This window comes from Herpailurus yagouaroundi, unplaced genomic scaffold, assembly GCF_014898765.1.
Source record: "Herpailurus yagouaroundi ecotype Mexico unplaced genomic scaffold, PumYag 181, whole genome shotgun sequence".
In the NCBI taxonomy this organism is placed as follows: Eukaryota; Metazoa; Chordata; class Mammalia; order Carnivora; family Felidae; genus Herpailurus; species Herpailurus yagouaroundi.
This window is the reverse complement of record NW_024412412.1, coordinates 16,664,560-16,689,248: the sequence shown is the minus strand read 5'-3', so window position 1 is coordinate 16,689,248 and position 24,689 is coordinate 16,664,560. Positions and strand designations below refer to the sequence as shown.

Sequence of the window (24,689 nt, the reverse complement as noted above, 5' to 3'; positions counted from 1 at the left end):
GGGAAACAGCTCTCCTGGATTCCCTCTCACTAACATCACCTGCTCCCCACTGCTCCCAAATATCACCTTCTTGTTATCACCCAAGTGCACAGCCAGGACTCCATATTTTATGGACAATAGCTGGTTCATCTAGTAAGCAGTGAGGTCCTTGGAGACAGTAGCATTTATCTATGCACCCCCAGTGTCTAGCCTAGGGCAGTCACACGCCAGGTGGTTGGCCAATGCCTGTAAGTGAACAGGGGAGGCCTTGCAAAGGAGACAGTACTGGAAGGGATCCCATAAGGGAGGCTTCCTGCTTATTACACTGACTTTACAACAGGTCCTACAGCACATCCTGAATGAGCATGAATGGCGTCTGTTTCGGCGGACGTGGGACCCACAGAGCCGCTAATGTTGGGGCCAAACATACCAAACACTTCCTCCAGTTCACTGTCCACGTGTTTCTGGACTTCTGGGTAAGAACCCAATAGATATAAGGACCAGTTTATTGCTGCTGCAGTCGTGTCATGGCCCTACAAAGGTGAGAAGAAACATGGCTTAAAGAGCAGAGCTATATAGAGAAGATCGGACTGGATGACTCCATTTTGAATTGGATCTGACAGTTGCAATCTGACTCCAGAACATAACAAATTAATCCCATACAGCATCTCACCTTGGTGACAAACAAACCTATAAAACAATCCCTTCCTGCGTAGACGGACACTTGACCATGACATGGAGCTGTCTACTTGGTAAGAAGTGGCTCAGCTGTGCTGACAAGGGGGCGGGCGGGCGTTCCAAGGAACGGGGTAGGCCAGACAGTTTTGAAGTGGGGGGCGGGGGGAGGAAGTCCGGCTTTTGTGGGCCAACTTGCCAGAACTGTACTTCTCCACTTCCCCTATTTGCAAGGTAGGCTTTACCCATTGAGTATGGGTATGTACCCAGGGAGTACATATGCAGTTCTGAGTAACTCTCCAGGGCAAGAAGTTGATTAACAGCTTCATTTAATTTTGCCAAGTTCTAGGCAAAACACTAAGCACTAATAACTAGGTGCAGAAACTAACATGACTGTTCTTCCCCAGAGCTTCATGAAATACTTGGTACTATAATTCACATTTTGGAGATCAAATACCGAGACAGAGCTTCCCATTTTGTTTTATCTGCTACCCAGAGCGAAACTAAGCATGGAATTCACAGGAGCTTGCTGCTGGGAGAGGGTAGGGGTAAAAACCTTCCTATGTAATGACTGGCTCCCAGGCAGTTAAAGGCATGGCCCCAAGAGCCTGCAGCCACGTTATGGAGGATGTCACGTTAGGTCACGACGTGATAGTTTGTGGTATGCCTATTTGATGCAAAGGAGAAAAAAGAAAATGTAGAATTTCAGACTGTTAAAACTGGAAGAAAGAGATCATCAGGCTGGTTGTCTTCACGAAGGTGAGAGGGATGTTTGCATGCCCTACACACGTATGTATGTGTACGTGTAGGTGCGCGCATGACAATGCATGTGTGTGCACTTGTATGCATGTGTGTGCACTTGTATGCATGTGTGTGCACTTATATGCACGTACGTGTGTGTGCGCATGTGTGTGCATACAGGGTGGAGATGTGAGAAGGTCTCTCCACTTCAACATCAAATGATAATAGCCAAGATCTACGGTATGCTTCCTGGGCACAATTGTTGGTACACTTGAAAACAGCATTCATCTAATCCGTGAGGCCCGTGCTCGAACAATGAGGACACCAAGGCCCAGAAAGGCTCGATGAGGTGCCCAAGGTTACACCTCTAGGACAGCTTATGGCGGGGGATCTGGCCCCAGAGCCTACATGCTTAACACCTCTCCACTTTTTAGCTCCGTGGGTGTCCATTTTCCACATAAAATTTCTTTCTGGTAAAGCGCTCTGCTTAAAAAAAGAAGTTTAAAAATCACTGCCCTAGCCCATCTCTCTGTCGTACACATAGGAAAGCGATGACAGAGATCGGGGATGATTGGAAGCGTCTCACAGGGCCAGTGAGCACAGAGCCGGGAGGAGAGCTCAAGCCTACAGACGCTTAACGCGACCCGCTTTCAGCTACAGGACACAGACCGACGACCTCCCTCGGGAGGAAAGGACGGATGTGCTCTAGCATTGCATCTAGACGGCCCCGGGGGGTGCAGCTAACACACCCGTGAGCATGTGCTGAGCCATCGGAAATGGTGGATGCCTTTTGCTCACCTCCGCTTCCAACATATTACCACGCGGTGCTTAAAAAAAAAAAACCATTTCTTTATCTCTATCTGGCAATCCACATATATTGAGAGACTCACCCCTTGTGATATTTAATACAGTTAGAATTCTCTTTGTAAAACACTGCATCTTTTATTATTACTATTATTACTGGAAGACCGGAGATCTTTTTTTTTAGAATCTCAAACTGGTTAAATTGTCCATGGGGCGGCTCTTGTTCTCCTTCTAAGGTAGGGCAGCTCAGGCAGTAGCTAAGGACTCATTGGTAGAGGCAGGAAGCAAACGGGCTTCTTTCAAAGGACGTAGTGAACAAACAGAACAGTGGGTTTCACAGACTAAAAAGAACACAGCAATTGTTGGCCGCTCTTCTTCTTGGAAAAGTCTGACAGACCTTAGATTTTCTTGAGGGGAAAAAAAAAAATGTGTCTCTGCCGTACCCACCATGACTCAAAGATTTTTCTGAACACGGAAGTTGACCTGATACTTAATCAGGTTCTTAAATTGTGTAAATTTTAATGCTAGCCTGATGACCCTTCCTTAGCTCTATGAAGCTACTTAAAAATTTCATTATACTTTCAAAAAATAATGTTAGGGATTCTAAAAAAAATAGCTGGAATTTATTTAATGATAGCTGAGAATAACATGATGATATACAATACCTCAAACATGAAAGTGTCCACTTCTTCTCGAACCTCTTCGTGACTTAGCTTGTTCCCTTCATCATCAGTCACATTTAAAAGCAAGTCAAGAAAAGCCCTGCGTTTATTCTTGGAGGGGGAAGAGTCCTTGTCACCACTTCTATGTTCTTCGTCTCTCTTCAGTTCCTTGGCCCGTTCAGAGATGACCTGTGATTTAAACCATCATATGCTTTGATTTGGAATTTGTTATAATCTAACAATACACTCTCCTGTGCAAATATCCCAGTTTCTTTAACTTATTTTTTCTAAACCTTTCCTATCCTTGCTATCTCAATCACAACTTAGGCTCTTGTAAAAATATAGTCAAGCTGCCTGTTAACATTTTATGGCATTCCTTGATAAGACTTGTAAACACGAATTTAATTGTCAGACAGTTTCAGAATTTTCAAGTGCCGTTTTAACAGACTTTCCAGTGGGGTGTAACGGTCTACTAGATGGTACCCTAGAGTTCTCCTACAGCCTGGTTGATTGCCCTATATGCATCTTTAACACAGACTGGCATCCTATAACCAAAACAACATCATGATCGCTTTGTAATTTTTGAATTGGAAATAGGAACATCCGGTTAATTTTAATCTTTTCTAAGTTAAAATGATACTAGAAAGGCCCTTTGCCTTTGAAAACTACTGTCTAATACGAACATCTTCCAGAAGACCCTCATAATACTTGTCTCTATGTTCTTTTAACATAGCACCTTGTTTGTTAATAAATATTCATAGCTCATACCTCATTTTGCCATTTTAATAAACTCCCTTACTAAACTAACCTACTTTAGAGTAGGGAACATACGTGTCTTACTCATTACTATATCTCTAACTCTTGGCAAAGTTTTAGCACTTAGCAACTGCTTAATTAATATTTACTAAAGCACGCCCGGGTAGCTCAGTCAGTTAAGCATCCGACTTCAGCTCAGGTCACGATCTCATACTCCGTGAGTTCGAGACCTGCGTCAGGCTCTATGCTGACAGCTCGGAGCCTGGAGCCTGCTTCGGATTCTGTGTCTCCCTCTCTCTCTGCCCCTCCCCTGTTCCTGTTCTGTCTCTCTCTGTCTCAAAAATAAATAAAAACATTAAAAAAAATTACTAAATACATTGAAATGTAGTCAGGTTACCTACTTTTTTCCATTATTCAATTCAAATTTTATGAGACTCAGGCTTCATGGTCCTACACTGAGGATATTAACAAAAGCACACAAATCTTGGACTTAAAAAAGTCCTATGGGGCGCCTGGGTGGCGCAGTCGGTTAAGCGTCCGACTTCAGCCAGGTCACGATCTCGCGGTCCGTGAGTTCGAGCCCCACATCAGGCTCTGTGCTGAGTGCTCAGAGCCTGGAGCCTGCTTCAGATTCTGTGACTCCCTCTCTCTCTGCCCCTCCCCCTCTCATGCTTTGTTTGTATCTCTCTCAAAAATAAACATTAAAACAAAATTTTTTTAAGTCCTAGAAATGGACAGTAGCAATGGTTGCATAGCAATTTGAATGTACTTAAAGCCCCCCAAATTGGACATTGAAAACGGCTCTAAGGGCAAATTTTTATATTATACCACACTAAAAAAAATGAATTGAGGACTTACCTTATTGGTAAAATTATGTAGGATCTTTAGGTTCCTTTTGTGTTCCCATCCTTCTTTACACATAAGAAACAAAAAGTCAAGCCAGAGCCACGGCATCCTCATTCTTCGAGATATCAAATCACTCATCCTGTAAGTGGGATAAAAATACGGTAGCCGATACACCGGAAATGTCTCTTTCCTCAGCACCTATTCAATGTCTGCTCTTAACGAGGGAAATATACGGGAATGAGGAGGACTTATCCGAAAGGCTACTAAGAGCCCTGTGCTTCATGCTCAACAATGAATGCACGGGCTTTTACACGTCCAGTGAAGCTTAACATTTTAATGGTTTCATTAGCAGAAGGAAGAATTTGTTATAACACATCCGGACTAGATGGGCACCTGAGGCCTGCTTCTCCTTCTCCAGAAAGAGTTCCTGACCTCCCAAGGCCGCTGTGGCTCTGGGATCACCCACTGGGATGAAATCTGCCAGTTTTTAATATGCACTCATTTGCTTAATCACGCCTCCAGAGTGACAGAAAAGCAACTGGTCGTCCCCTTCTGCAGAGAAGGGCTCGCTGAATACCCATGTGTCACACAGCTGTCCCGAGTGCCTCCCTTGTCATGTCCGGCCAGATAGCAGCCAGACCTCTAGCGTGATCTCCTCCTTCGAGACGGGCTTAGACACCAATTCTTTAGAGAGGCTCTTGCCGACCACTCACCCGTAGGACGTAGCCCTCTCTAATGTCAACTTGATCGTTTCTTTCTAAGCAATTATTAGAATTTATGTTTACATTCATCTGTTTCACTGTGTGTGTCCCTGCTTTCTTCCTATTTGTGTGAGGCGATACAACTAGTCAGGACTAGTGCAGTGGATGGCAGGTTATAGACGCTCAGTACGCATTTATTAAAATAAGGTGAAATGAGCAGTGAACTTCAAGATAGGATGTGTCAGATCAAATCCTGGCCCTGACTCTTAATAGCTGAATAACTGCCAGCCAGTGTCAAGGTAAAAATTGATGATTTCCATGAAAAAATAATACATACTCAGCAGAAAATATGGGAAAGGAGAATGAACAGCCACAAAAACAAAACACAGTCAGGAAAAGAGACGCACGCATGCAAACAGTAATAACCGTAATTGATATTTTGGTATAGTGCCTTCCAGTGTTTTCTTCCTATAAATCATGTTTTTCAAATGTTTACTCATTTATTTTGAGAGAGGGAGAGAGAGAGAGGGAGAGAGAGAGAATCCCGAGCAGGCTCTGCTCTGTCAGTGCAGAGCCTGATGTAGGGCTCGAACTCACAAATCGTGAGATCATGACCTGAGTGGAAATCCAGAGTCAGACGCTTAACTGACTGAGCCACCCAGGTGCCCCTCCTTCTATAAATAATTCTTTATACCTGGTGGTTATCGTACCAAAAATCTGGTTTTGCCTTTAGCGCTTAGTGTCATAATGTAATCCCTCAACACGTTACAAAATAATCGTTTTAACTTACGGCATCATCTGGGTGTGCTATCATTTACAAAACCCTTCGTCTACGGCTCAAATACATGCTTAAACGACTGGGTTAACTTCAGTATAAAGTTTCCTTTTGAAACAATGAAAAAGACACTCACAAATTATCGGCAATCCTTTTCAAAGCCCTAATCAAGAACCATTTTAAAGACAATCCGAAGGACTTCGTTTACCTATAAATTGCATGGACGTACTCGGAATCATCGTTACTTTGAGCGCCAATGCTCTTCCCCATGGCTGTTTCTGTACAAAAGAGGCAAGAAGCAACCATTCAATTCCATCACCTGTCCTGCGTTCATTTTCCAGCGACCACCCCTTAAAAAGAAGACGTAGGTCCTGCTCGGTTCTTGTAGGTGTTGAAACTGTTCTCTCCCCCTTTTCTCTTGTACCTTCTATTCCCTGTTCCTGCTGCTGCTGCTTCCTTCCCTCTGACCTTCCTGGCATGTGGGCTCTGGGACAATCCTGCCCAAAGCCTTAGCAGGGGCTGCTGCTTCTCAGGCTGCTTCTCAGGCTGAGCAACGGGACCATCCTGAACAATCCAGGAGCCTTTCCAATCCCCGCCTTGGCCTTCCCAATGGAATGTTAGTTTCTGCGTGGGCCAGTCTACGCTACACCGTACCTTTAGAAACAAATCATTGAGACTTACCACAAATTATATCTAAGGCACAAAGAGTGATGTAAAAAAAGCAGTTAAAGGCTTCTTGGTTAACATGTTTTTCAAGCTTATTAACCAATACGTTTGCTTGTTCATTCATGACATCTAAGAAATCTTCCAGAATTGTAAAATGGAAAGTGGGTGTTAACAATTTTCTCCTAGATCGCCACTTGTTTCCAGTACTAGAAATACAATACATAGTTACAAATAAAAGAGGAGAAACAGAGTGTAAATTTAGCCAGTTCAACAAAATTCTCCCGAAGCAGCTTAATCTATAGGTTCTCACGTGCTTTGGTCAGAATGACAAAGACTCGTATATAGTCACAGAATGTGGGTATTTCAGATCTTTTTCTAAATTGGGTCGTATTTAAAGGAGCCCTCATACAACTTGACAAATGGAAGAATTTGTCTCAATTTCTGAGTTTCTAAGTTAGAATATTTTGTCTCCCCTCGATTACTACCTTAGTCCTCAGATGATCCTGATGGTCTGTGATTCTCCTTTGATCTCTATTCTCTTCAGATTCTTCACAGACCCACAGGGGTCCCGCCTCTCTCTTGGTAGGCCCTCTCCCAGAGGATGGAGTCCTATTTTTGGACGCCAGCCCCAGGACTGAGGTTTTGGTGCTCCCTATACTTGGCTGGGGCTGACTGCCCTTTTCACTGGATTTTCAAGATTTGCCTGTTCCAAACGCTCCTTTCCTTTACTCCATTCACACACCAGGACCTGAGTCTTCTCAGGACACTGGTCATCACCATTACCGAGTACCATGGCTACAGGTTACCATACACGCTGGACTCCTGTCCGTCAGAGCCCAGTGTTCTCCAGTCCTTTCCTTCCAGCTTCTCCCCAGCTTCCTGGTAGCACAGTCTCGGGATGGGAAGATTACTTTGTGCCAATTTCTGACATCACAAGTTACCAATAGAAGTAACTGATTCTACGAGACGGCTTTACAAAGTGACAACGACATACCTGGTAAGGAGTCCCAGGCCAAGCCATGGTTCTAGGAACTTGTACACACAGGATTTGTCAATTTGACTTGAACTACTTAAAATTACCTTGGAAAGAGGGAAAAAAAATTGAGAGATATATAGATATCAAAATAATTTCAATTATAAGAGTACAGGACCACCTTTTAAAAAAATTTAGCATCTTATCTTTCTTTTTCTTGATGTGTATTTATTTTTGAGAAAGAGAGAAAGCGTGCATACACACACACACAGAAAAGCAGGGGAGAGGCAGAAAGAGAGGGAGACAGAGGATCTGAAGTGGGCTCTGTGCTGACAGCAGAGAGCCTGATTCGGGACTCGAACTCATGAAGCATGAGATCATGAACCGAGCCGAAGCCAAATGCTTCACCGAGCCATCCAGGTGCCCAGAACACTACTTTTTAAATTTTTTTTTTCAACGTTTTTTATTTATTTTTGGGACAGAGAGAGACAGAGCATGAACGGGGGGAGGGGCAGAGAGAGAGGGAGACACAGAATCGGAAACAGGCTCCAGGCTCCGAGCCATCGGCCCAGAGCCCGACGCGGGGCTCGAACTCACGGACCGCGAGATGGTGACCTGGCTGAAGTCGGACGCTTAACCGACTGCACCACCCAGGCGCCCCTGGAACACTACTTTTTAAAGTAATGTCTCGTAACTACTATTTCTCTGCGATTCATTTTTATTCCTGTGCCTCTAAAAAAGTCAAGTAGAGTGTTGAACATCCAAGTGTCATTCGGTCTTGGGGACCAAATGGAGTTGAGAGAAAGGAAAATGTCCGAGACGATACCCTGGCTCCTACCGTGAACTAGGAACCAAGAGGAGTCATTGACTCTGGGTAGGGGGACGGGGGAGAGGAGCTAGGTGAATCCAAGGATGACCATGTCTAGGAAGATAAAAGTCACAAGTTCATTTGTGGGCATGTTGACTTGGAGACATTCAAGTCGCTATGGTCTGAAAGCAGGTAGGTGAGATGCTCAGGATAGGACTTGAACTAGAAGTGCATATTTGAGTGTCCCCAGCATGTAGGCAACACTGAAGGCCCTGAGTATGATTAGACCCCCCGGAATCCAAGTGAGGTAGAAAGGATGAGCATTTAGTTCTGAGCACAAAGTGCTGCCTGGGCTCCTTGTCCTAGTCCTGCATTCTGGATAGATGTCCACCCACACATATCAAACCTGCTCACACCAAGTCAGCCATGGCTGAAATCCTATGCCTGTCTCCTCATTATCTACTCGGAACCAGGCTGCTACAGTGCGGTACAAGAGGAAGCACACATTTTCACGGCAATATCTAAGAAAGACATATGCCAGCGCCATCGCCTAGGAAATTCTGTTTTTCATTTTGTTCCATGCAAAGAAACCCTGCTTACCCCATTTTTACTCCCTGACCCAAATCCTTTGCTCATCAAACCACAAGATAGTCTCCCCAGAGTCATAATGATAAGTAAAACGTATTCTTTGGGAGTATACTCCCAATTTCAACAGCATGGATTAATGATATCTGCCCTATCAATATCAGATGAGCATTCTTTTTTAAGAAAATTAACTTGGAGTAATACATTTATAATGGATAGGAGACTCAGAGCATCTTGAGAGAAACACTCATACTTTATTAGTCCTATATTTTTAGACTGAGAAAACAATGTCTGGCAGGTAACATGTGCTCACCTTGTGGAATAACCTATTTGTGGCTCTATAAAACTGTATCCTTGTGTAGACTTTTCAAAAAGGAGAATGTATTAGACGTGATATCAGATGTGCACAGACATCTAGAGGCTACTACCCACCCCCCCATATTTACACTATATCTGGAAAGCATTAAATGGCACCCACATAGCCAAAAATATTTAGTGAAATGCTCCATATACTAAATTCAGTGGCTCAGTAGGTTGAGCTCACTCAGTAGGTTGTGCTCAGTACGTTGAGCATCCGACTTCGGTTCAGGTCACGAGCACATGGTTCGTGAGTTCAAGCCCCGCGTCGGGCTCTGTGCTGATGGCTCAGAGCCTGGAGCCTGCTTCGGATTCTGTGTCTCCTTCTTCCTCTGCTCCTCCCCCACTTGTGCTCTGTCTCTCAAAAATAAATGTTCAAATAATTTTTTTTTTTTTACTGTAAGAACATTTTTGCTATCTTTATTTGGATGAGACTCTCACACCATCGAATATACAGTGGAAAAGTGATCCTATTTCCCACACACTCACCTCCACGTTTTCTGCATTATAAATGGCCAAGAGTGGTACTGGTCCAAGCCAGAGTTTCAGCACTGGAAAATGCCGATATTCTTCTGTGTAACAAATTAGCTGCTGAAAAAATTCTGGGAGGAGAGATTTAATTTTAAGTGAGTTTCTTATTGTGCCTTTTGGGTTGTTTACTTTGGGCAAGCCATTTAATATTTGCCAAGTCTCTCACATCTTCGAGGTCCACCACACTGTCCCTGTTAAAGGCTATAATGACTGAATTGTGAGGGTAATTTAATTATGAGTAAGATAATGTACAAGAACCGTGTACCTCCAAAGGACCCGATCCCTACTCTCAGGGAGCTGCTAACTATGGGAGATGGTCACTTCTGTAATACCAGACAAAACAAAATGGTTGCTAAGATAGAAGTTTAGGTCTGAGGAGTTACTGGTCCTCATGGACAGGACTGAAAAAAAAAAATCATGAAGGAGATGGTATTCGAGCATTAAAACATGAGTTGCATTTTTATAGGCAGAAAAGGGGAAGTAGGAGTCGAGAGAGAATGTCAACCAGGCAACAGAAACAGCAGAGCAGAAGCATGAAACTCTGGAAATTCCCTGTAGGTGCAGCCACCACATTAGACGGGGTGATATCATCGGGAGGGGAGATTGGAGCACTGGAGGGTTTGATTTGCTTTTATACACTCATTGGCAGTTTCTGATGAGGATTGGCAAGACTGGAATCGTATTTTAGGACAGTAACACCAGTGTGTGTGAGATCTGTGAATCACCTGGGTATATTGGGGCCACAGGAAGCCGCTGGGGGTGGGGAAAAGGCTGGAGTTCGATGCAGCCAGGGTTAGGGGCATTGGCTGCGCTTTCTGGCTGGCGTTTGCATCAGGTTTGGGGAAATGGTGACCATCAATCCCAACTCCAGCATCAAAGTAGTGTGGAAAACTCGGGAGTCAACACTTTCCGTGTTGAAATCCACGAAGCCCCTGTCTGGGGAATGCAGCATGGCCTCAGGAGAGATCAAGCCATCGCAAAATCCACGAAGCCCCTGTCTGGGGAATGCAGCATGGCCTCAGGAGAGATCAAGCCATCGCAAAATTCTCAGGGAAGAAATGCCATGTCGATGAGTGCCATCTGGGTAGAAACAAACGACAGCAGGTGACCGAAGAATTGAGACACAGGGTCCAGGCCTCAGAGAAAAACCTGGCAAAGGTGAGGCATGTTTTCAGAACACAAGTCAAACTAGATGAGGTTAAGGGAGGATTTGAGTCCCAGCTGGCCAAGTGATTACATGTTAGGAAATGGACCAGAAGCCTCCTTCCACTGCTGGGAAAATCCAGCTAGGGAGGGGTGAGGAGAGGCAGGCTAGCGGGTAGGCAGATGTGGACGCAGGGCTTCTCCTGGGCAAAGGGAATGCCTGATTGACAACAGCAAGGCTAATTTCAACCTCACTGTGAGGCTACTAATACGGTACTTAAGGTACTTTGACAGAGTTGTTTCGACATGGGAATTTGGGCACCAGGGACAAATTGATATGGCATAAAAAACAAACTATTCAACTTTTCAGCACTTTTTCCGTGTCAATAACGTGCGCAGGCTCGGCCCATCCCTGCTCTTCATCCATCATTAAGCTTCACCCAATCCCAGGCTTCACCCAATCCCAGGTCAGGTTGTGCACAGTGCAGTAGGACAGGAGCTCACGGATGTCCACTCCATGTAATACTAAATACATAGTAATGACTTTTTTAAGTGTTTGCAGGTTTCAGCACATTGAAACCTAGTAATAATTATCCTAAAAGAGCTAACATCCATTATGTCCTATTCCTTTACAGCAGCAAGTTATTCTTTTTTTTAATTTTTTTATTTATTTTTGAGACAGAGAGAGACAGAGCATGAACGGGGGAGAGGCAGAGAGAGAGAGAGACAGAATCTGGAACAGGCTCCAGGCTCTGAGCGGTCAGCACAGAGCCCGACGCGGGGCTCGAACTCACGGACCGCGAGATCGTGACCTGAGCCAAAGTCGGACGCTTAACCGACTGAGCCACCCAGCCGCCCCTACAGCAGCAAGTTATTCTATGTCTGAGCTAGAGTTAGCGTTTTTGATGCACTGTCTTTTACACCTCACCATAGTTAAATGAAAGGCATGATTACTGTCACAATTGACGAAACTTGCCCACCATCACAGAGAGTACATGATGGAACTTGGCTTTGTACTTAAGGCGGTAAGACACTACAGTGCTCCATCTTGACCATTACGCCATATTGCTTTCAAATGTCGCCTGGTCTAAATGGTTGTCAAAATTGCTACGAGAAGAGCTGGGTCAAGTCAACGGTGTCAGAATGCCATGTCTCACGATAACTTCCTGCCTTGTGTGACCTGATAGAGGAGACAGGGAAATCTGAGCCTGTGGTTGGAAGGTAACAGGTCCGATATCAGAGAACAGTTAGGGCAGGCAGGTGTTGACATAATGGACTAAAAAAGCAAGAAATTGGTTTGAAACGCCAATGGAAAGTCAAGGGCAGAACTCCAGGTGAGATTATCGAGGCTGGAGTTTGAACAGTGGCCACAAAATCAGAAGCACAGCCTCCTGCCTAAGAGACAAGGTCAATGAGAACAAGCAACGTATCTTGGACTATTCTGACACCAGCTACTTTGTTTAGCCCAATGCTGGGCTCCAGGGAGGGCCCCGTGTTTGACTGACAATTAAGGAACTTACTCTAACCGAGCTCTAGACAGCGATCTGGAAATAACATGCATTGAATTTAATCCTTAAAATAACTGTCATACAATTAACTTACAAGTTAAGGGTAAAAACTCTAAGAAAATTTTAATATTGGCTTTACACATCTTGGTACTTCTGTGTTGGGTACATTTACATTTATAAATGCCGTATCTTCTTATTGGATTGACCCCTTTATTATCATGAATACGCTGTTGGTCTTTTATTTCAGTCATCGTTTTAAACTCTATTTTGTCTGGTGTAAGGGTAGCTTCCCAGTTTTCTTTCGGTTTCCATTTGCGTGGAACATCGTTTTCCAACCCTTCGCTTTCAGTCTGTGTGTGTCCTTATGTCTGAAGCGAGTCTCTTGTAAGCAGCATAAAAATGGGTCTTGTTTTCCTATCCATGCAGCCACACTATGTGTTCTTATTGGAGGATTCAGTCCATTTACATTTCAAGAAATTGTCGATACTGCCATTTTGTCCAATGTCTTCTGGCCGTTGCTGGAGTTCTCCTCTTGCTCTTTTCCGTTTAGAGAGTTTCAAACAACTCCTCAAATTAAAACAACTCGGTTGCAACGCCGGAAACGGAGCAAAGCTTTGCCTGATGCCAAAACCCAGTACTTGCGGATGGATTAAAAAGCCCCTTCGTCAAAGCCAGTATGTTGTCACTCTTTTCACTTAGAAAGTAACTCCAGGGAGACTTGCTTTAAATATTCCAATCGACTCACAAGTTTATTTTGAAACAGGTCTCATTCGCTAGAGATTTCAATGTTTAGAATAAATTCCCAAAAGAATATGATGAGATTTCTTAAGCATATTATTTCTTGCTGGGAATTGGGAGCCCTATATATCGACACAGTGACTCTTTAATGCTATAAAGTCTCAGGGTAGAAGGAGAGGTTAGCTCTGCTCTTAGTTTCAACCTAGATGATTTCTACAAACACGATTCTCAGACATCTAGATGCGGTATTGGATAACTTGTAACATTAGTCACGTTGATGTTTAATTGGTGAAAGGTTAACTTGGATTTCTTCTGCCAGGGAACATTTTCGATATTTTGATAAACACCCCCCCAGGTCACTCCCGCCCCATGAGGCCTTATTTGTTTCCGTGAGTGCAATGACAGCACGAGGGTTAGGGGTGGGGGGAGGGGAGGGCTAGAAAAGAAATAATACTTCAAGGTTGGGAGTTAATGCTCAACTTGTAAAACTGCTATTTACAATTAATCTGAGGCGAAACTGGATTGTGGTCCTAGGCTCATTTTAGAACCTGTCATTTGGGGCAAATCTTTTGAACCCTGGGTATCCCCATTTGCACACCCATGAAAACGGAGTGCTAAGATCTAATTCACGGTCTCTGATGGGAGACTGTAAAACCAGGTGCTTCTGAGAACTTTCTCACTCACGGTGATTTTTCCCCTCATCCATGAAACCTAACAAAAACAAGAAGCAAACACAAAAAAAACAAAAACAGTGCACCGTTTCATAAATAAGGCTTTTAAAACCTGGTGTGTTAAGTTTGCCAGACGGCCCTGCCCTCCTAGTTCACGGTTATCACCTAACCTCCTTAAAAGAACTCAAATAAGAAGGTCAAGAAGGCTACAAAGTTGTGGCCAAATGTTGTGATGCGGGGAGGGAGGGAAGCCTCAGATGAAATCTCTAGTCCCTGATTTTCGGAGGGCAGTGGGTGGGTGGAGGATGATGGGACTGTTTTCAGGTGCATTCCCCGCTCCAGGGAAGTTTCTGCTCTTTGGCTTTAACACCCAAGAAAGCAGACAGGCAGTGTTTAGAGATAGGAACAGCTCCCAAGAGGGAAAAGAAGAGTTAGAAGGACAGCTTACACATACTGCGTTCCAGCCTGTACATAAAGAAAACCTTGACGTGAAACAGAGGCAGGAGCAATTTTATCAGGGGTCGTAAGGGCAAACCGGATAGAACTGGGAACCCGCTCTCCAGCAGGGGACAGATTCTTGTTTCTCCAAAGCGGCCCTCAAGTCGTAGTGCTCTAGGCTGATGAGAAGGGGGGCTGGCGGGGAGCAGGTGCGGACCCGGCTGAGCCCGGGGCGGGTAGGGCGGAGGTGGGGGGGGGGGCGGGGAAGCTCCTGCACCCTGGGCCTTCCTGCCGGCGGGTCCGCGCAGGCTAGGAAGCCCACCGGCCCCCGCGTCTCTTACCTTTCCCCTCTGGCTTCATCATCAGCGCGTGTCCCACCAAGGGGTAGCAGCCGGGCAACGTGGGGAGGCCCCTCATCTGCTGCCATTGCCGCGCGCACCTCGCCACCATCTGCAGGAGGCTCAGGAGAAGAGTGGCTCCCGCCACGGAGACGGCGCCCAGCGCGCCCCAGATCAGCAGCTTCTGCCCCAGGCCCACCAGCCACAGCGCCAGCATCGCGCCGGCGGGCCGCTCCGCACTGGGACGGAGACTGGCAGGACGGCGGGGCGAGGTGCTGGGCCAACTCCCGGAGTTCAAGTGCGCCGGCCCTGGGAGGAGTTCCGGGACTCCGGGAGCCCCCGAGCCGCGGCCGCGAGGATGCCAGCGCCCTCCCCCAAGAGGAAAGAGGTGGCGCCCGGGCCGCTCGCTTCTTCCTCCTCCCGCAGGAGACAGGCCCGGCCTCCCTACGGCGGGGACCCGGAGACCGGGGCTTCTCCCTGCGGCGGCCGCCCTGGGCCTCGGGACTGGGCTGGAGCCTCCCAGGCTCCGCAAACAGCAGCAGCCGGGTTGTTACTGCGCTGGGCACAAACCTACGCCATGCACTCCGGCCTCCGTGTTTGGTCCAGCGGAAACTGACAGAGGGGAACCCAGCTCCTAGCTGCTATGGGGTGTTGCTGAATGTAAGTGAAGGCACTTGAGTGGGGGGGGGGGGGGGAGAAGCCCGGGGGTGGAATTTGAGGCAGCTGCATGTGGCCAGGGCGGGGCAGGGCTTTGGGCTTAAGGTTCCCGCTGGTCACGCACCGGAGAACCGCAACTACAGAGAACCGGCTATTTGAACATTGAAATGAAGAGGCATTTGGTTTGAAAGTCAGCCTTTGGGGCTTATTTTTTTTCCTGGCTGGGTCCCTGACCTCATGCTTCCTCGCGCAGCGGGCAGGGTTCTACCCTTTGGGGCCTGGCTGCTTGCCTGCCTGCCTGCCTGCGGGGCTGCACCCCGGCTTCTCCATCACGCAGAGCGGCCTTCCGTTTTGATCTTCGGGCAGCTTCAGGGGCAACATCCTTGGGAGCAGCGGTTTCCAGTTGGCATCCGGTGGCCCACTGGGACTAGGGAAAGCTGAGTAAGGTTGCTGTGATGCAAATATTTTCCACAGTATCCTCGCGACCGTGAAAAGTCAGCAGCTAGAAGAACAAGTGAGGGGGGGAAGGTCAAGGCCGTGGAAAGACGCGGAGTAAGAGAAGCTGGGAAAGGTAGGGGGGAGTGGGGCGGTTGGTAAGGGGATGGTAGTTGTAGTGAGCTCTTCAAGAGGGAATGAAGGCAAAGCACTGAGCCTGCAGAAGGAAAAGCAAAGTGACTGGGAGGCTGGAATTCTTCCCAAGGACTAAGCTCCCTAACTACCACTTCCCCTCTTTTCTTCAGGCAGCCTCGGCTCTGCCTTAACCTTAAAAATAAAACTCACTTATCTTGGGGCGCCTGGGTGGCGCAGTCGGTTAAGCGTCCGACTTCAGCCAGGTGAGTTCGAGCCCCGCGTCAAGCTCTGGGCTGATGGCTCGGAGCCTGGAGCCTGTTTCCGATTCTGTGTCTCCCTCTCTCTCTGCCCCTCCCCCGTTCGTGCTCTGTCTCTCTCTGTCCCAAAAATAAATAAACGTTGGAAAAAAAAAAACCTCACTTATCTTACCAGCAAATTGGGTATATTTGGAAACAGCCGAGAGTTGCAATTTTGAGACACAGCAGACAGCAAAACCATAGACAGGTGTGGAGAACAAAGAAGAAAAAACACTTAAAAAAAAAAAAGTTCACTCATTTTTGAGAGAGTGTGAGTGCTGCAGGGGCAGAGAGAGAGGACAGGGCAGCGGATCCGAAGTGGGTTCTGCGCGGACAGAAGGGAGCCCACTGTGGGGCTCCAACTCACAAACCTTGAGACTATGGCCTGAGCCGAAGTGGAATACCCAAGGGCCTGAGCCACCCAGGGATCCCCAGAAAGTTGTTTTATACAGGAGAGAGGGGATTGGGAGTGGCTGCTAGAAACTAAAACTCCTTTGTCTAAACTGGGAGTTTAAAGTGTAGTGGCTTCTCATTGGCTGAGCTGTGACAGTCTCTCATTGGCTGGGCTGTTGCTAGGGGAGAGAAAAACCTTTCTCCCTCCCCCCAGCCCCACACCCTAAGGGTTAGTAAAGTCGTACCACCTGCAAGTACCTTTGTGTTGGGTCTGCAATTGAGGCAGAGTGGTAGGGTGTGTGAGCTCTCCCGTCTGGCCGCCTCCTTCATTTCACAGGAGGTTTCCATCCATCCATTCATTCATTCATTCATTCGTTTAATTTTAGAGAGGGAGAGAGAGAGACGGAGAGAGAGATTCCTAAGCAGGTTCCATGCCCAGGGCAGAGTTCAAGGCGGGGCCAGAATCAAGAGTGGGATGATGCTTAACCCATTGAGTCACCCAGGTGTCCTGGAGGTTTCCTTTTATTAACTTACAAAGGACCTAGGCTGGAGTAACGTCTGGAAAGAAAACTACTGATCAGTTCTATGGAGTGAGAATGGAGAGCATACTCTTGGTATTTTATTCACTTCCCTATTGTTCAATCACGTTAAGACTTTAAGAAAATGTATTTATCTAATATCTTTAATAGCATTAAATATATCTCATGATTTTTATTTTCTTTCTCTCTAAAGGATTGAGTCCACATCTCCCTCTGGATCCATTCCTTGGCTCCCCTTTACAGAAAAATCCCTCAAAAGACTGGCTATGCCTTTGGGCTTGAATTTCTCTCCTCATATTCTCTCCTGAACCCTCTGCAGTCAGGCTTCTGCCTTGTCTATTCCACTAACATAGATCTTGTCGATGCCCCCCAATGTCCCCAATACCCTCCCTGTGGCAAATCTTTAAGTCCTTTCTTGGCTCTTATCGAAATTGACCTATCAACAGCATTCAACATGTTTGAGTCCTTGTCACCTCCTTGGAAAACTTTTTTCCCCTCCTTGACTTGGAGCATTCCACATTCTTTGATTTTTGTTCTCCCTCACCAATCATTCCTTTCGGTCGGCTCTGCTAGTTTCTCTTCACATCCCGCTCCTCTAGATGTTAGGGTGCCCACGGCCCAGAACTTTTGTTTTCCCTGCATGTCTACACTCGGTCTCTTGGTTATCTCCTCCGTTCCAGCACTTAAGTACCATCTGTCTGTTGACCGTTGCCAAATGTATCCCTCCTGTCTGTATTTCTTCTCTAAACCCCAAGTGCAGCTCTCCAAATGCCTCAACATCCTCACTGAAGCATCTCAAAGACCCAACATGCTCCCTAGAGTTAAGCCCAAGCCTAGGAGTCAATCTTGATTCCTTTGCCTCACACATCAAATGCAACCGCAAATCCTATTGGCTCAAATTTCAAAACATCCAGTCCCTTGACTCTTCAGCATCTGCACCACTACCATCTGATCTCAGCATCCTCTGGGGTCAGATGACGCCACTCTGTGCTCAACACCCTCCGGTGGCTTCCTATTTCAGATAATTTACGATTTCCAAGGTCAAAAAGGATCTTAACCCCTCAGCTCCTATTACTTCGCTGATCTCATCTCCTATTATTCACCCCCTGGCTATTTCCATGTCATGTCCCACTGGCCTCTGCTGTTCCTCAAACCTCCAGGGATGCTCCTGCTCTAGGTCTGTGTGTTTGGCCCACTGTCTAGAACTTTTTTTCACCATAGATACATGTCTCTTTCCCCATCTTCAAGTCTTTGCTCAAATATAACCTCTGCAATAAAGCCTTTCCTATTTGATTCGAAGCTACAGCTCTTTCCACTGTTACCTTGCCCAGCTGTTGCTACCTGAACTTGCTTAGGACACAACCTTACATAAAGAAGGTGCTTGATGGGTATTTGATGAAATAATAAATCCATGATTATCACACAGGAATGTCATCTTCTGTGGGGAAACAAAGGTTAATTGGGAATTCATAAATGAGATAAACCTCTCCCAAACAATGTGGTTATGCATTTTTAATTCACTGGTCCAAGTCTGCTTATGCAGTAAAAAATAAAGGAATGAATAACCTGTGTATTAGAAACTGTGGACAGGTATGCAAATTATATGCAAATCGGGAATTGAAAGAAGCTTTAAGAGTATAATGAGTTTTTGAAAACTCTTTCAATACTTTTATTAAAAATTATAGAGGTGAGATGAAAAAGAATGAAAACTTGCCATTTGCAACAACGTGGATGGAGCTAGAATGTATTACACTAAGTGAAATAAGTCCGTTAAAGACATATATGATTTCTCTCGTATGTGGAATTTAAAAAGCACAACAGACGAACATAGGGGAAGGGAAGGAAAAATAAAATAAAAACAGAGAGGGAGGCAAACCATAAGAAATTCTTAGAGAACAGACTGAGGGTTGCTGGAGGGAGGGGTGGGTGGGGGGGTGCGTTAAATGGGTGATGGGCATTGAGGAAGGCACTTACTGGGATGAGCACAGGGTGTTATATGTATCACTGCATATATGAATCACTGCATTCTACCCTGAAACCAATACTACACTTATGTAAACTAACTTGAGCTTAAAAAATAAATTTAAAAAAATTATAGAGATAAAAATCCTGAATAAGAAAGATGTACCTCTTAATTGGCATAGAAATTCCATTCTAGTTCAGAATAACATCAGCATGGACACTTCCTTTCATATTATTTTTAAAATTTTTAACATTTATTTTTTAATTCATTTATTCATTTTTTAAATTTACATCCAAGTTAGTTAGCATAGAGTGCAACAATGATTTCAGGAGTAGATTCCTTAGTGCCTGTAACCCACTTAGCCCATCCCCCGTCTCACAACCCCTCCAGCTACCCTCTGCTTTCTATATTTGAGAGTTTCCTATGTTTTGCCCTCCTCCCTGTTTTTATATCATTTTTGCTTCCCTTCCCTATGTTCATCTGTTTGTATCTTAAACTCCTCATATGAGTGAAGTCATATGATATTTATCTTTCTCTAATTTCACTTAGCATAATACCCTCCAGTTCCATCCACGTAGTTGCAAATGGCAAGATTTCATTCTTTTTGATTGCCAAGTAATACTCCATTGTGTATATATGTACCACATCTCCTTTATCCATTCATCCATCGATGGACATTTGGGCTCTTATCATACCTTGGCTATTGTCGATAGTGCTGCTATAAACATGGGGGTGCGTGTGTCCCTTCGAAACAGCATACCTGTATCCCTTGGATAAATACCTAATAGTGCAATTGCTGGGTCATAGGGTAGTTCTTTTTTTAAATTTTTGAGGAACCTCCATACTGTTTTCCAGAGTGGCTGCACCAGCTTGCATTCCCACCAGCAACCCAAAACAGATCCTCTTTCTCTGCATCCTTGCCAACACCTGTTGTTGCCTGAGTTGTTCATGTTAGCCATTCTGACAGGTGTGAGGTGGTATCTCATTGTGGTTTTAATTTGTGTTTCCTTGATGATGAGTGACGTTGAGCATTTTTTCATGTGTCCGTTAGCCATCTGGAAGTCTTCTTTGGAGAAATGTCTGTTCGTGCCTTTGCCCATTTCTTCACTGGATCATTTGTTTTTTGGTTGTTGAGTTTGATAACTTTCTTATAGATTTTGGATACTAACCCTTTATCTTACATGCCGTTTGCAAATATCTTCTCCCATTCTGTCGGTTGCCTTGTAGTTTTGCTGATTGTTTCCTTCGCTGTGCAGAAGGTTTTTATTTTGATGAGGTCCCAATAGTTGATTTTTGCATTTGTTTCCCTTGCCTCCAGAGACATGTTGAGTAAAAAGTTGCTGTGGCCAAAGTCAAAGAGGTTTTTTGCCTGCTTTCTCTTCTAGGATTTTGATGGCTTCCTGTCTTACGTTTAGGTCTTTTTATCCACTTTGAGTTTATTTTTGTGTATGGTGTAAGAAAGTGGTCCAGGTTCATTTTTCTGCATGTCGCTGTCCAGTTTTCCCAGCACCATTTGCTGAAGAGACTGTCTTTATTTCATTGGATATTCTTTCCTGCTTTGTCAAAGATGAGTTGGCCATATGCTTGTGGGTCCATTTCTGGGTTCTCTAGTCTGTTGCATTGATCTGAGTGTCTGTTCTTGTGCCATTACCATATTGTCTTGATGATTACAGTTTTGTAATGCATCTTGAAGCCCGGAACGGTGATGCCCCCGGCTTTGATTTTCTTTTTCAAGATTGCTTTGGCTATTCGGGGTCTTTTCTGGTTCCGTACAAATTTAGGATTGTTTGTTCTAGCTCTGTGAAGAATGCTGGTGTTATTTTGATAGGGATTGCATTGAACATGTATACTGTTTAGCAGTTTTCTATGGTATTTTACATGTTTTTATATTATTTTAAAATTCCTTCATTCCTTCCTTGGTTTTGGATGAATTAACAGACATTTCAATTAACATAGTCATTAACCTTCATTTAAAAATTGACCTCAGGGGCGCCTGGGTGGTGCAGTCGGTTAAGCGTCCGACTTCAGCCAGGTCACGATCTCGCGGTCCGTGAGTTCGAGCCCCGCGTCAGGCTCTGGGCTGATGGCTCAGAGCCTGGAGCCTGTTTCCGATTCTGTGTCTCCCTCTCTCTCTGCCCCTCCCCCGTTCATGCTCTGTCTCTCTCTGTCCCAAAAATAAATAAACGTTGAAAAAATTTTTAAAAAAATAAAAATTGACCTCAGGAGTAATTCAATTTGCCTTTTCCAATTTTTAACAAAGAAATTCTAAGACTTACTTATCAAGGTAGAGTATTATGAAAACACAGCCCCAGTTCTTCCCTGATCACTTCAAAAAGCACTATCCTTGATGTAAGCATCATTTGCTAACCTCTAAATCTCATTTAACCTATAAACGAAGTGTACAGGTATAAAAATACATGCTCTAAGCAGGTCTTATTAAAGTCAGTGGCAAAGCCATGCCTCTGTTATCTCTAAAATTGTACTTTTTCAGGGCACCTGGGTGGCTCAGTTGGTTAAGCTTCTGACTCTTTAATTTTGGCTCAGGTCATGATCTCAGGGTTGTGGGATGCAGCAGGATGCCAGGTTCGATGCTGACAGCACAGAGCCTGCTTGGGATTCTCTCTCTTCCTCTTTCTCTCTGCCCCTCCCCTGCTCATGCTCATTCACAGGCTCTCTCAAAATAATAATTTTGTCAAAAAAATTAAAAAAGAAATAAAAATAAATTTGTGCTGTATGCTCCAGTTGAAAATGATTACTGCACTTGGTTCTGTTTCTAAAGCGGTTTTATCAATACATATACAAATAATAGATTTTCATTTAGAAACCTTTGAAGCCACAGAAAGTAAAGCTACCATAAAATCTATTCAGTGGTTCTCCACGAGAAAATCATTTCTCTTGGATACTCTTCCTTGATGTTAGTTTAGAATGCATATCAGTTATTTTCCCTTCTAAGAGGTCTGTGCTGACAGGGAAGCAGTTGAATGGGTCCTGGAAATTGACATGAATTAGCTTGAGCTGTTCTGAAAGAGCAGGGTGGATAGAAAACCCACCGTTAGCAGGAATTAGGGACCAGAGGGCACCAGGACTAGAGGCCCTTGGAAACAGGGACTCCAGGCTGCTCCCGTGTCCAGGAATCCCTCACATTTGAGAGTGGCTAAATCAAGACCGGTATTTTAAGTGCCTATAGCTAATGTTGAGGGAGAGTTTTGAAACATTTCTAAATGCTTCGGTCTGCTTTGTGTGGGTAACTACGCATTAAAAATCGAGAGTCACGGAGCTGGGGCCAGCCACCTACTCCATAACAGGTTCCAAAACTGTGAAAAATAAGTCAGGAGAAATGTAAGGGAGAAACAAAAAAGAGGCAAGGCTCCAGCACCATTTTTGTCCTGTCCTCTGTGATCAAGGGCAACACTAGTTCCCGTCTCAACACACTTTTTAATTTCCAGACATCTCTAAGTAGGCAAAGATCCTCTCTTCTTACAACCAGAAATATGCTGAAAATAATTTATTATGCATTTAAGCGATAATAGGACAAGTGTCATTGTAGATTAATAAAAAATAAATTGATAAAATGTAAGTATCTGATCGGAAAAAAAAAAAAAAGAAATTTTGGTGCTTTGAGATCTGAGAATAGAAACATCTAAGAACCTAAGTCACTATAAAGGAAAACCATGGGGCAGGTGGGAGGCAAACAAATGACCCTGGGGCACCTGGGTGGTTCAGTCGGTTAAGCATGTGACTTCATTTCAGGATATGATCTCGTGGTTCGTGAGCTTGAGGCCCAATTTGGATAAAACAGAAGCCTTGCTTCCGGTGAGCTCCGGCCCTGCTTTGGGTGAACACGAGCCCCACTTTGGTTAAAAACAAAAAAACCAAAAAAAAAAAAAAAACAAAAACAAAAGAAAACACACGCCCTGCTTCAATTAAGCACCGCTTCTCTCCTTCTCTCTCTCTCTCTCTGCCCCTCACTCACTTTCACCCCCCGCCCCCCGTCTCTCAAAAAAAAAAAAGAAAGAAAAAAGGAAAGAAAAGAAAATGACCCTAGAGCCTGGCCTCCAACCGATCACCTCCCCTTCGCAATCCCCATTCCATTTTCTGTATGAATGCCAGATAGGGGAACATGGTCGGAAGAGACACACGCAGGGTCAGAGGACACAGCGGAAAGAACGGCTGCCTTAGAGGGATCAGGGAGGGTTCACAGCAGATGTGACATCTGAGCAAACATCAGACTGTGATAAAAGAAGCAGGAGGCTGCTTCAGGGCTTCCCTCCAGTGGATGAACACCTTCACCCGCAGAGAGCAAACAGGAAACCATACACGGTATGGGGAAATTAGGTTTCTAGTCAGCTTTAAAAGTCAATAAATTTGGAACACTTTTGGACAGACTGCCTGAGGCTGAGCATGAAAACTAGCAAAATGAAATTGGCTCGGGAGACAGTTGCTGTCATTTCTCAAAGAGGCTCGTGACTCAAGTACTTTTTGAAAAAAGGTGTAAGGGGGCCCCTGGGTGGCTCAGTCAGTTGAGTGTCTGACTTCGGCTCAGGTCATGATCTCACGGTTCATGGGTTCGAGCCCCGTGTCGGGCTCTGTGCTGACAGCTCAGAGCGCGGGGCCTGCTTCCGATTCTGTGTCTGCCCCTCCCCCGCTCACACTCTGTCTCTCAAAAATAAACATTAAAAAATTTTTTACAAAGGTGTAAGAAAGTGAGCACAACGCCCAGAACAATCTGAATCTTAGATAAACTGACATACGATACCAAAGAGGGCTTTGCTATTTTCTAAAGAAGGGAGTGACATCACATCAATTAGTAACCAGGACTTCGATGGATGAGTCACAGAATGAGACACAAAACGCACGTCAAGACACAAAGTTACAAAATGGCCCATTCCTAGGTAGTATCCTCTCATCTGTTGAGTGTGTAAATATATGCACTGCTTATGTGTGTGTCTGTGTATGTGTGATTGACAAGATGATGGATTATAAACACCTATTAGATCCGAACGCTTCCAGGGAAGAAAGTCGGTGAATTTGACTCGTAGTCTCTTCACAATGCAAGGATGCAAAACTAAGCTGTTTATGTGCTTGCATTTCTTTCAGACGGGCTCAGGTCCCGCTGTCAGACAAACTGATGCGTAGTAGAATACTTGTTCTTCCATTATTCGTGTGATAAATGGCATGCTGAGACTGGCTGCTTCCATCAAGATGCCACTTGGAATCTCTTCCTTGACGTCAGAGTCGTCCTCTGAAAAGATTTAGGCGGATACTGTGAACCTGAAACACCAACCACAAAGTAACGCCCATTAAACTGCTTCAAACTTCCAGCTCTCAAAAGGATGGCTTTGTACATTCAATACAGACGGTATTTTTTTTTTAAAAAGAAAACCAAAATACTTTGATGTTGCTTTTACATAAACCGGGAAATATGCAAAAACAGCCATCCAGGGTCCTGAGAGGAAGGAAGGGAGGGAGGGAGGAAGGAAGGAAGGGAGGGAGGGAGGGAGGCAGGGAAGGAGGGAGGGAGTGAAGAAAGAAGGAAGGAAGGAAGGAAGGAAGGAAGGAAGGAAGGAAGGAAGGAA

General features: G+C 45.0%; 2 protein-coding genes across 5 annotated transcripts in view; both read right to left on the bottom strand.

The window, feature by feature from the left end:
* CYP4V2 (cytochrome P450 family 4 subfamily V member 2) overlaps window positions 1–15,583 on the bottom strand; it is a 25,388-nt gene extending 9,805 nt beyond the window's left edge. For both annotated transcript variants that reach the window (XR_005794945.1, XM_040490007.1), the window contains exons 1-8: window positions 14,699–15,583; window positions 9,818–9,930; window positions 7,600–7,685; window positions 6,621–6,811; window positions 6,148–6,217; window positions 4,476–4,602; window positions 2,865–3,050; window positions 410–512 (exon numbers count right to left, since the gene is read on the bottom strand). Coding sequence is in view for 1 of the 2 variants with exons in the window: in XM_040490007.1 (XP_040345941.1) it covers window positions 410–512; window positions 2,865–3,050; window positions 4,476–4,602; window positions 6,148–6,217; window positions 6,621–6,811; window positions 7,600–7,685; window positions 9,818–9,930; window positions 14,699–14,912 (1,090 nt within the window). In the remaining variant the exon portion in view is untranslated. The remainder of the gene's footprint in view (window positions 1–409; window positions 513–2,864; window positions 3,051–4,475; window positions 4,603–6,147; window positions 6,218–6,620; window positions 6,812–7,599; window positions 7,686–9,817; window positions 9,931–14,698) is intronic.
* Window positions 15,584–21,232: 5,649 nt separating this feature from the next.
* The window catches only part of FAM149A (family with sequence similarity 149 member A), a 59,544-nt gene continuing 56,087 nt past the window's right edge, over window positions 21,233–24,689 (bottom strand). The window contains exon 14 of one of the 3 annotated variants that reach the window (XM_040489998.1): window positions 21,233–21,277. In XM_040489998.1, the coding sequence (XP_040345932.1) occupies window positions 21,261–21,277 (17 nt within the window). In that variant the 3' untranslated portion in view covers window positions 21,233–21,260. Of the gene's footprint in view, window positions 21,278–23,780; window positions 24,385–24,689 lie in introns of those variants that run through there. The other 2 variants (XM_040489996.1, XM_040489997.1) reach the window with 2 other exon arrangements.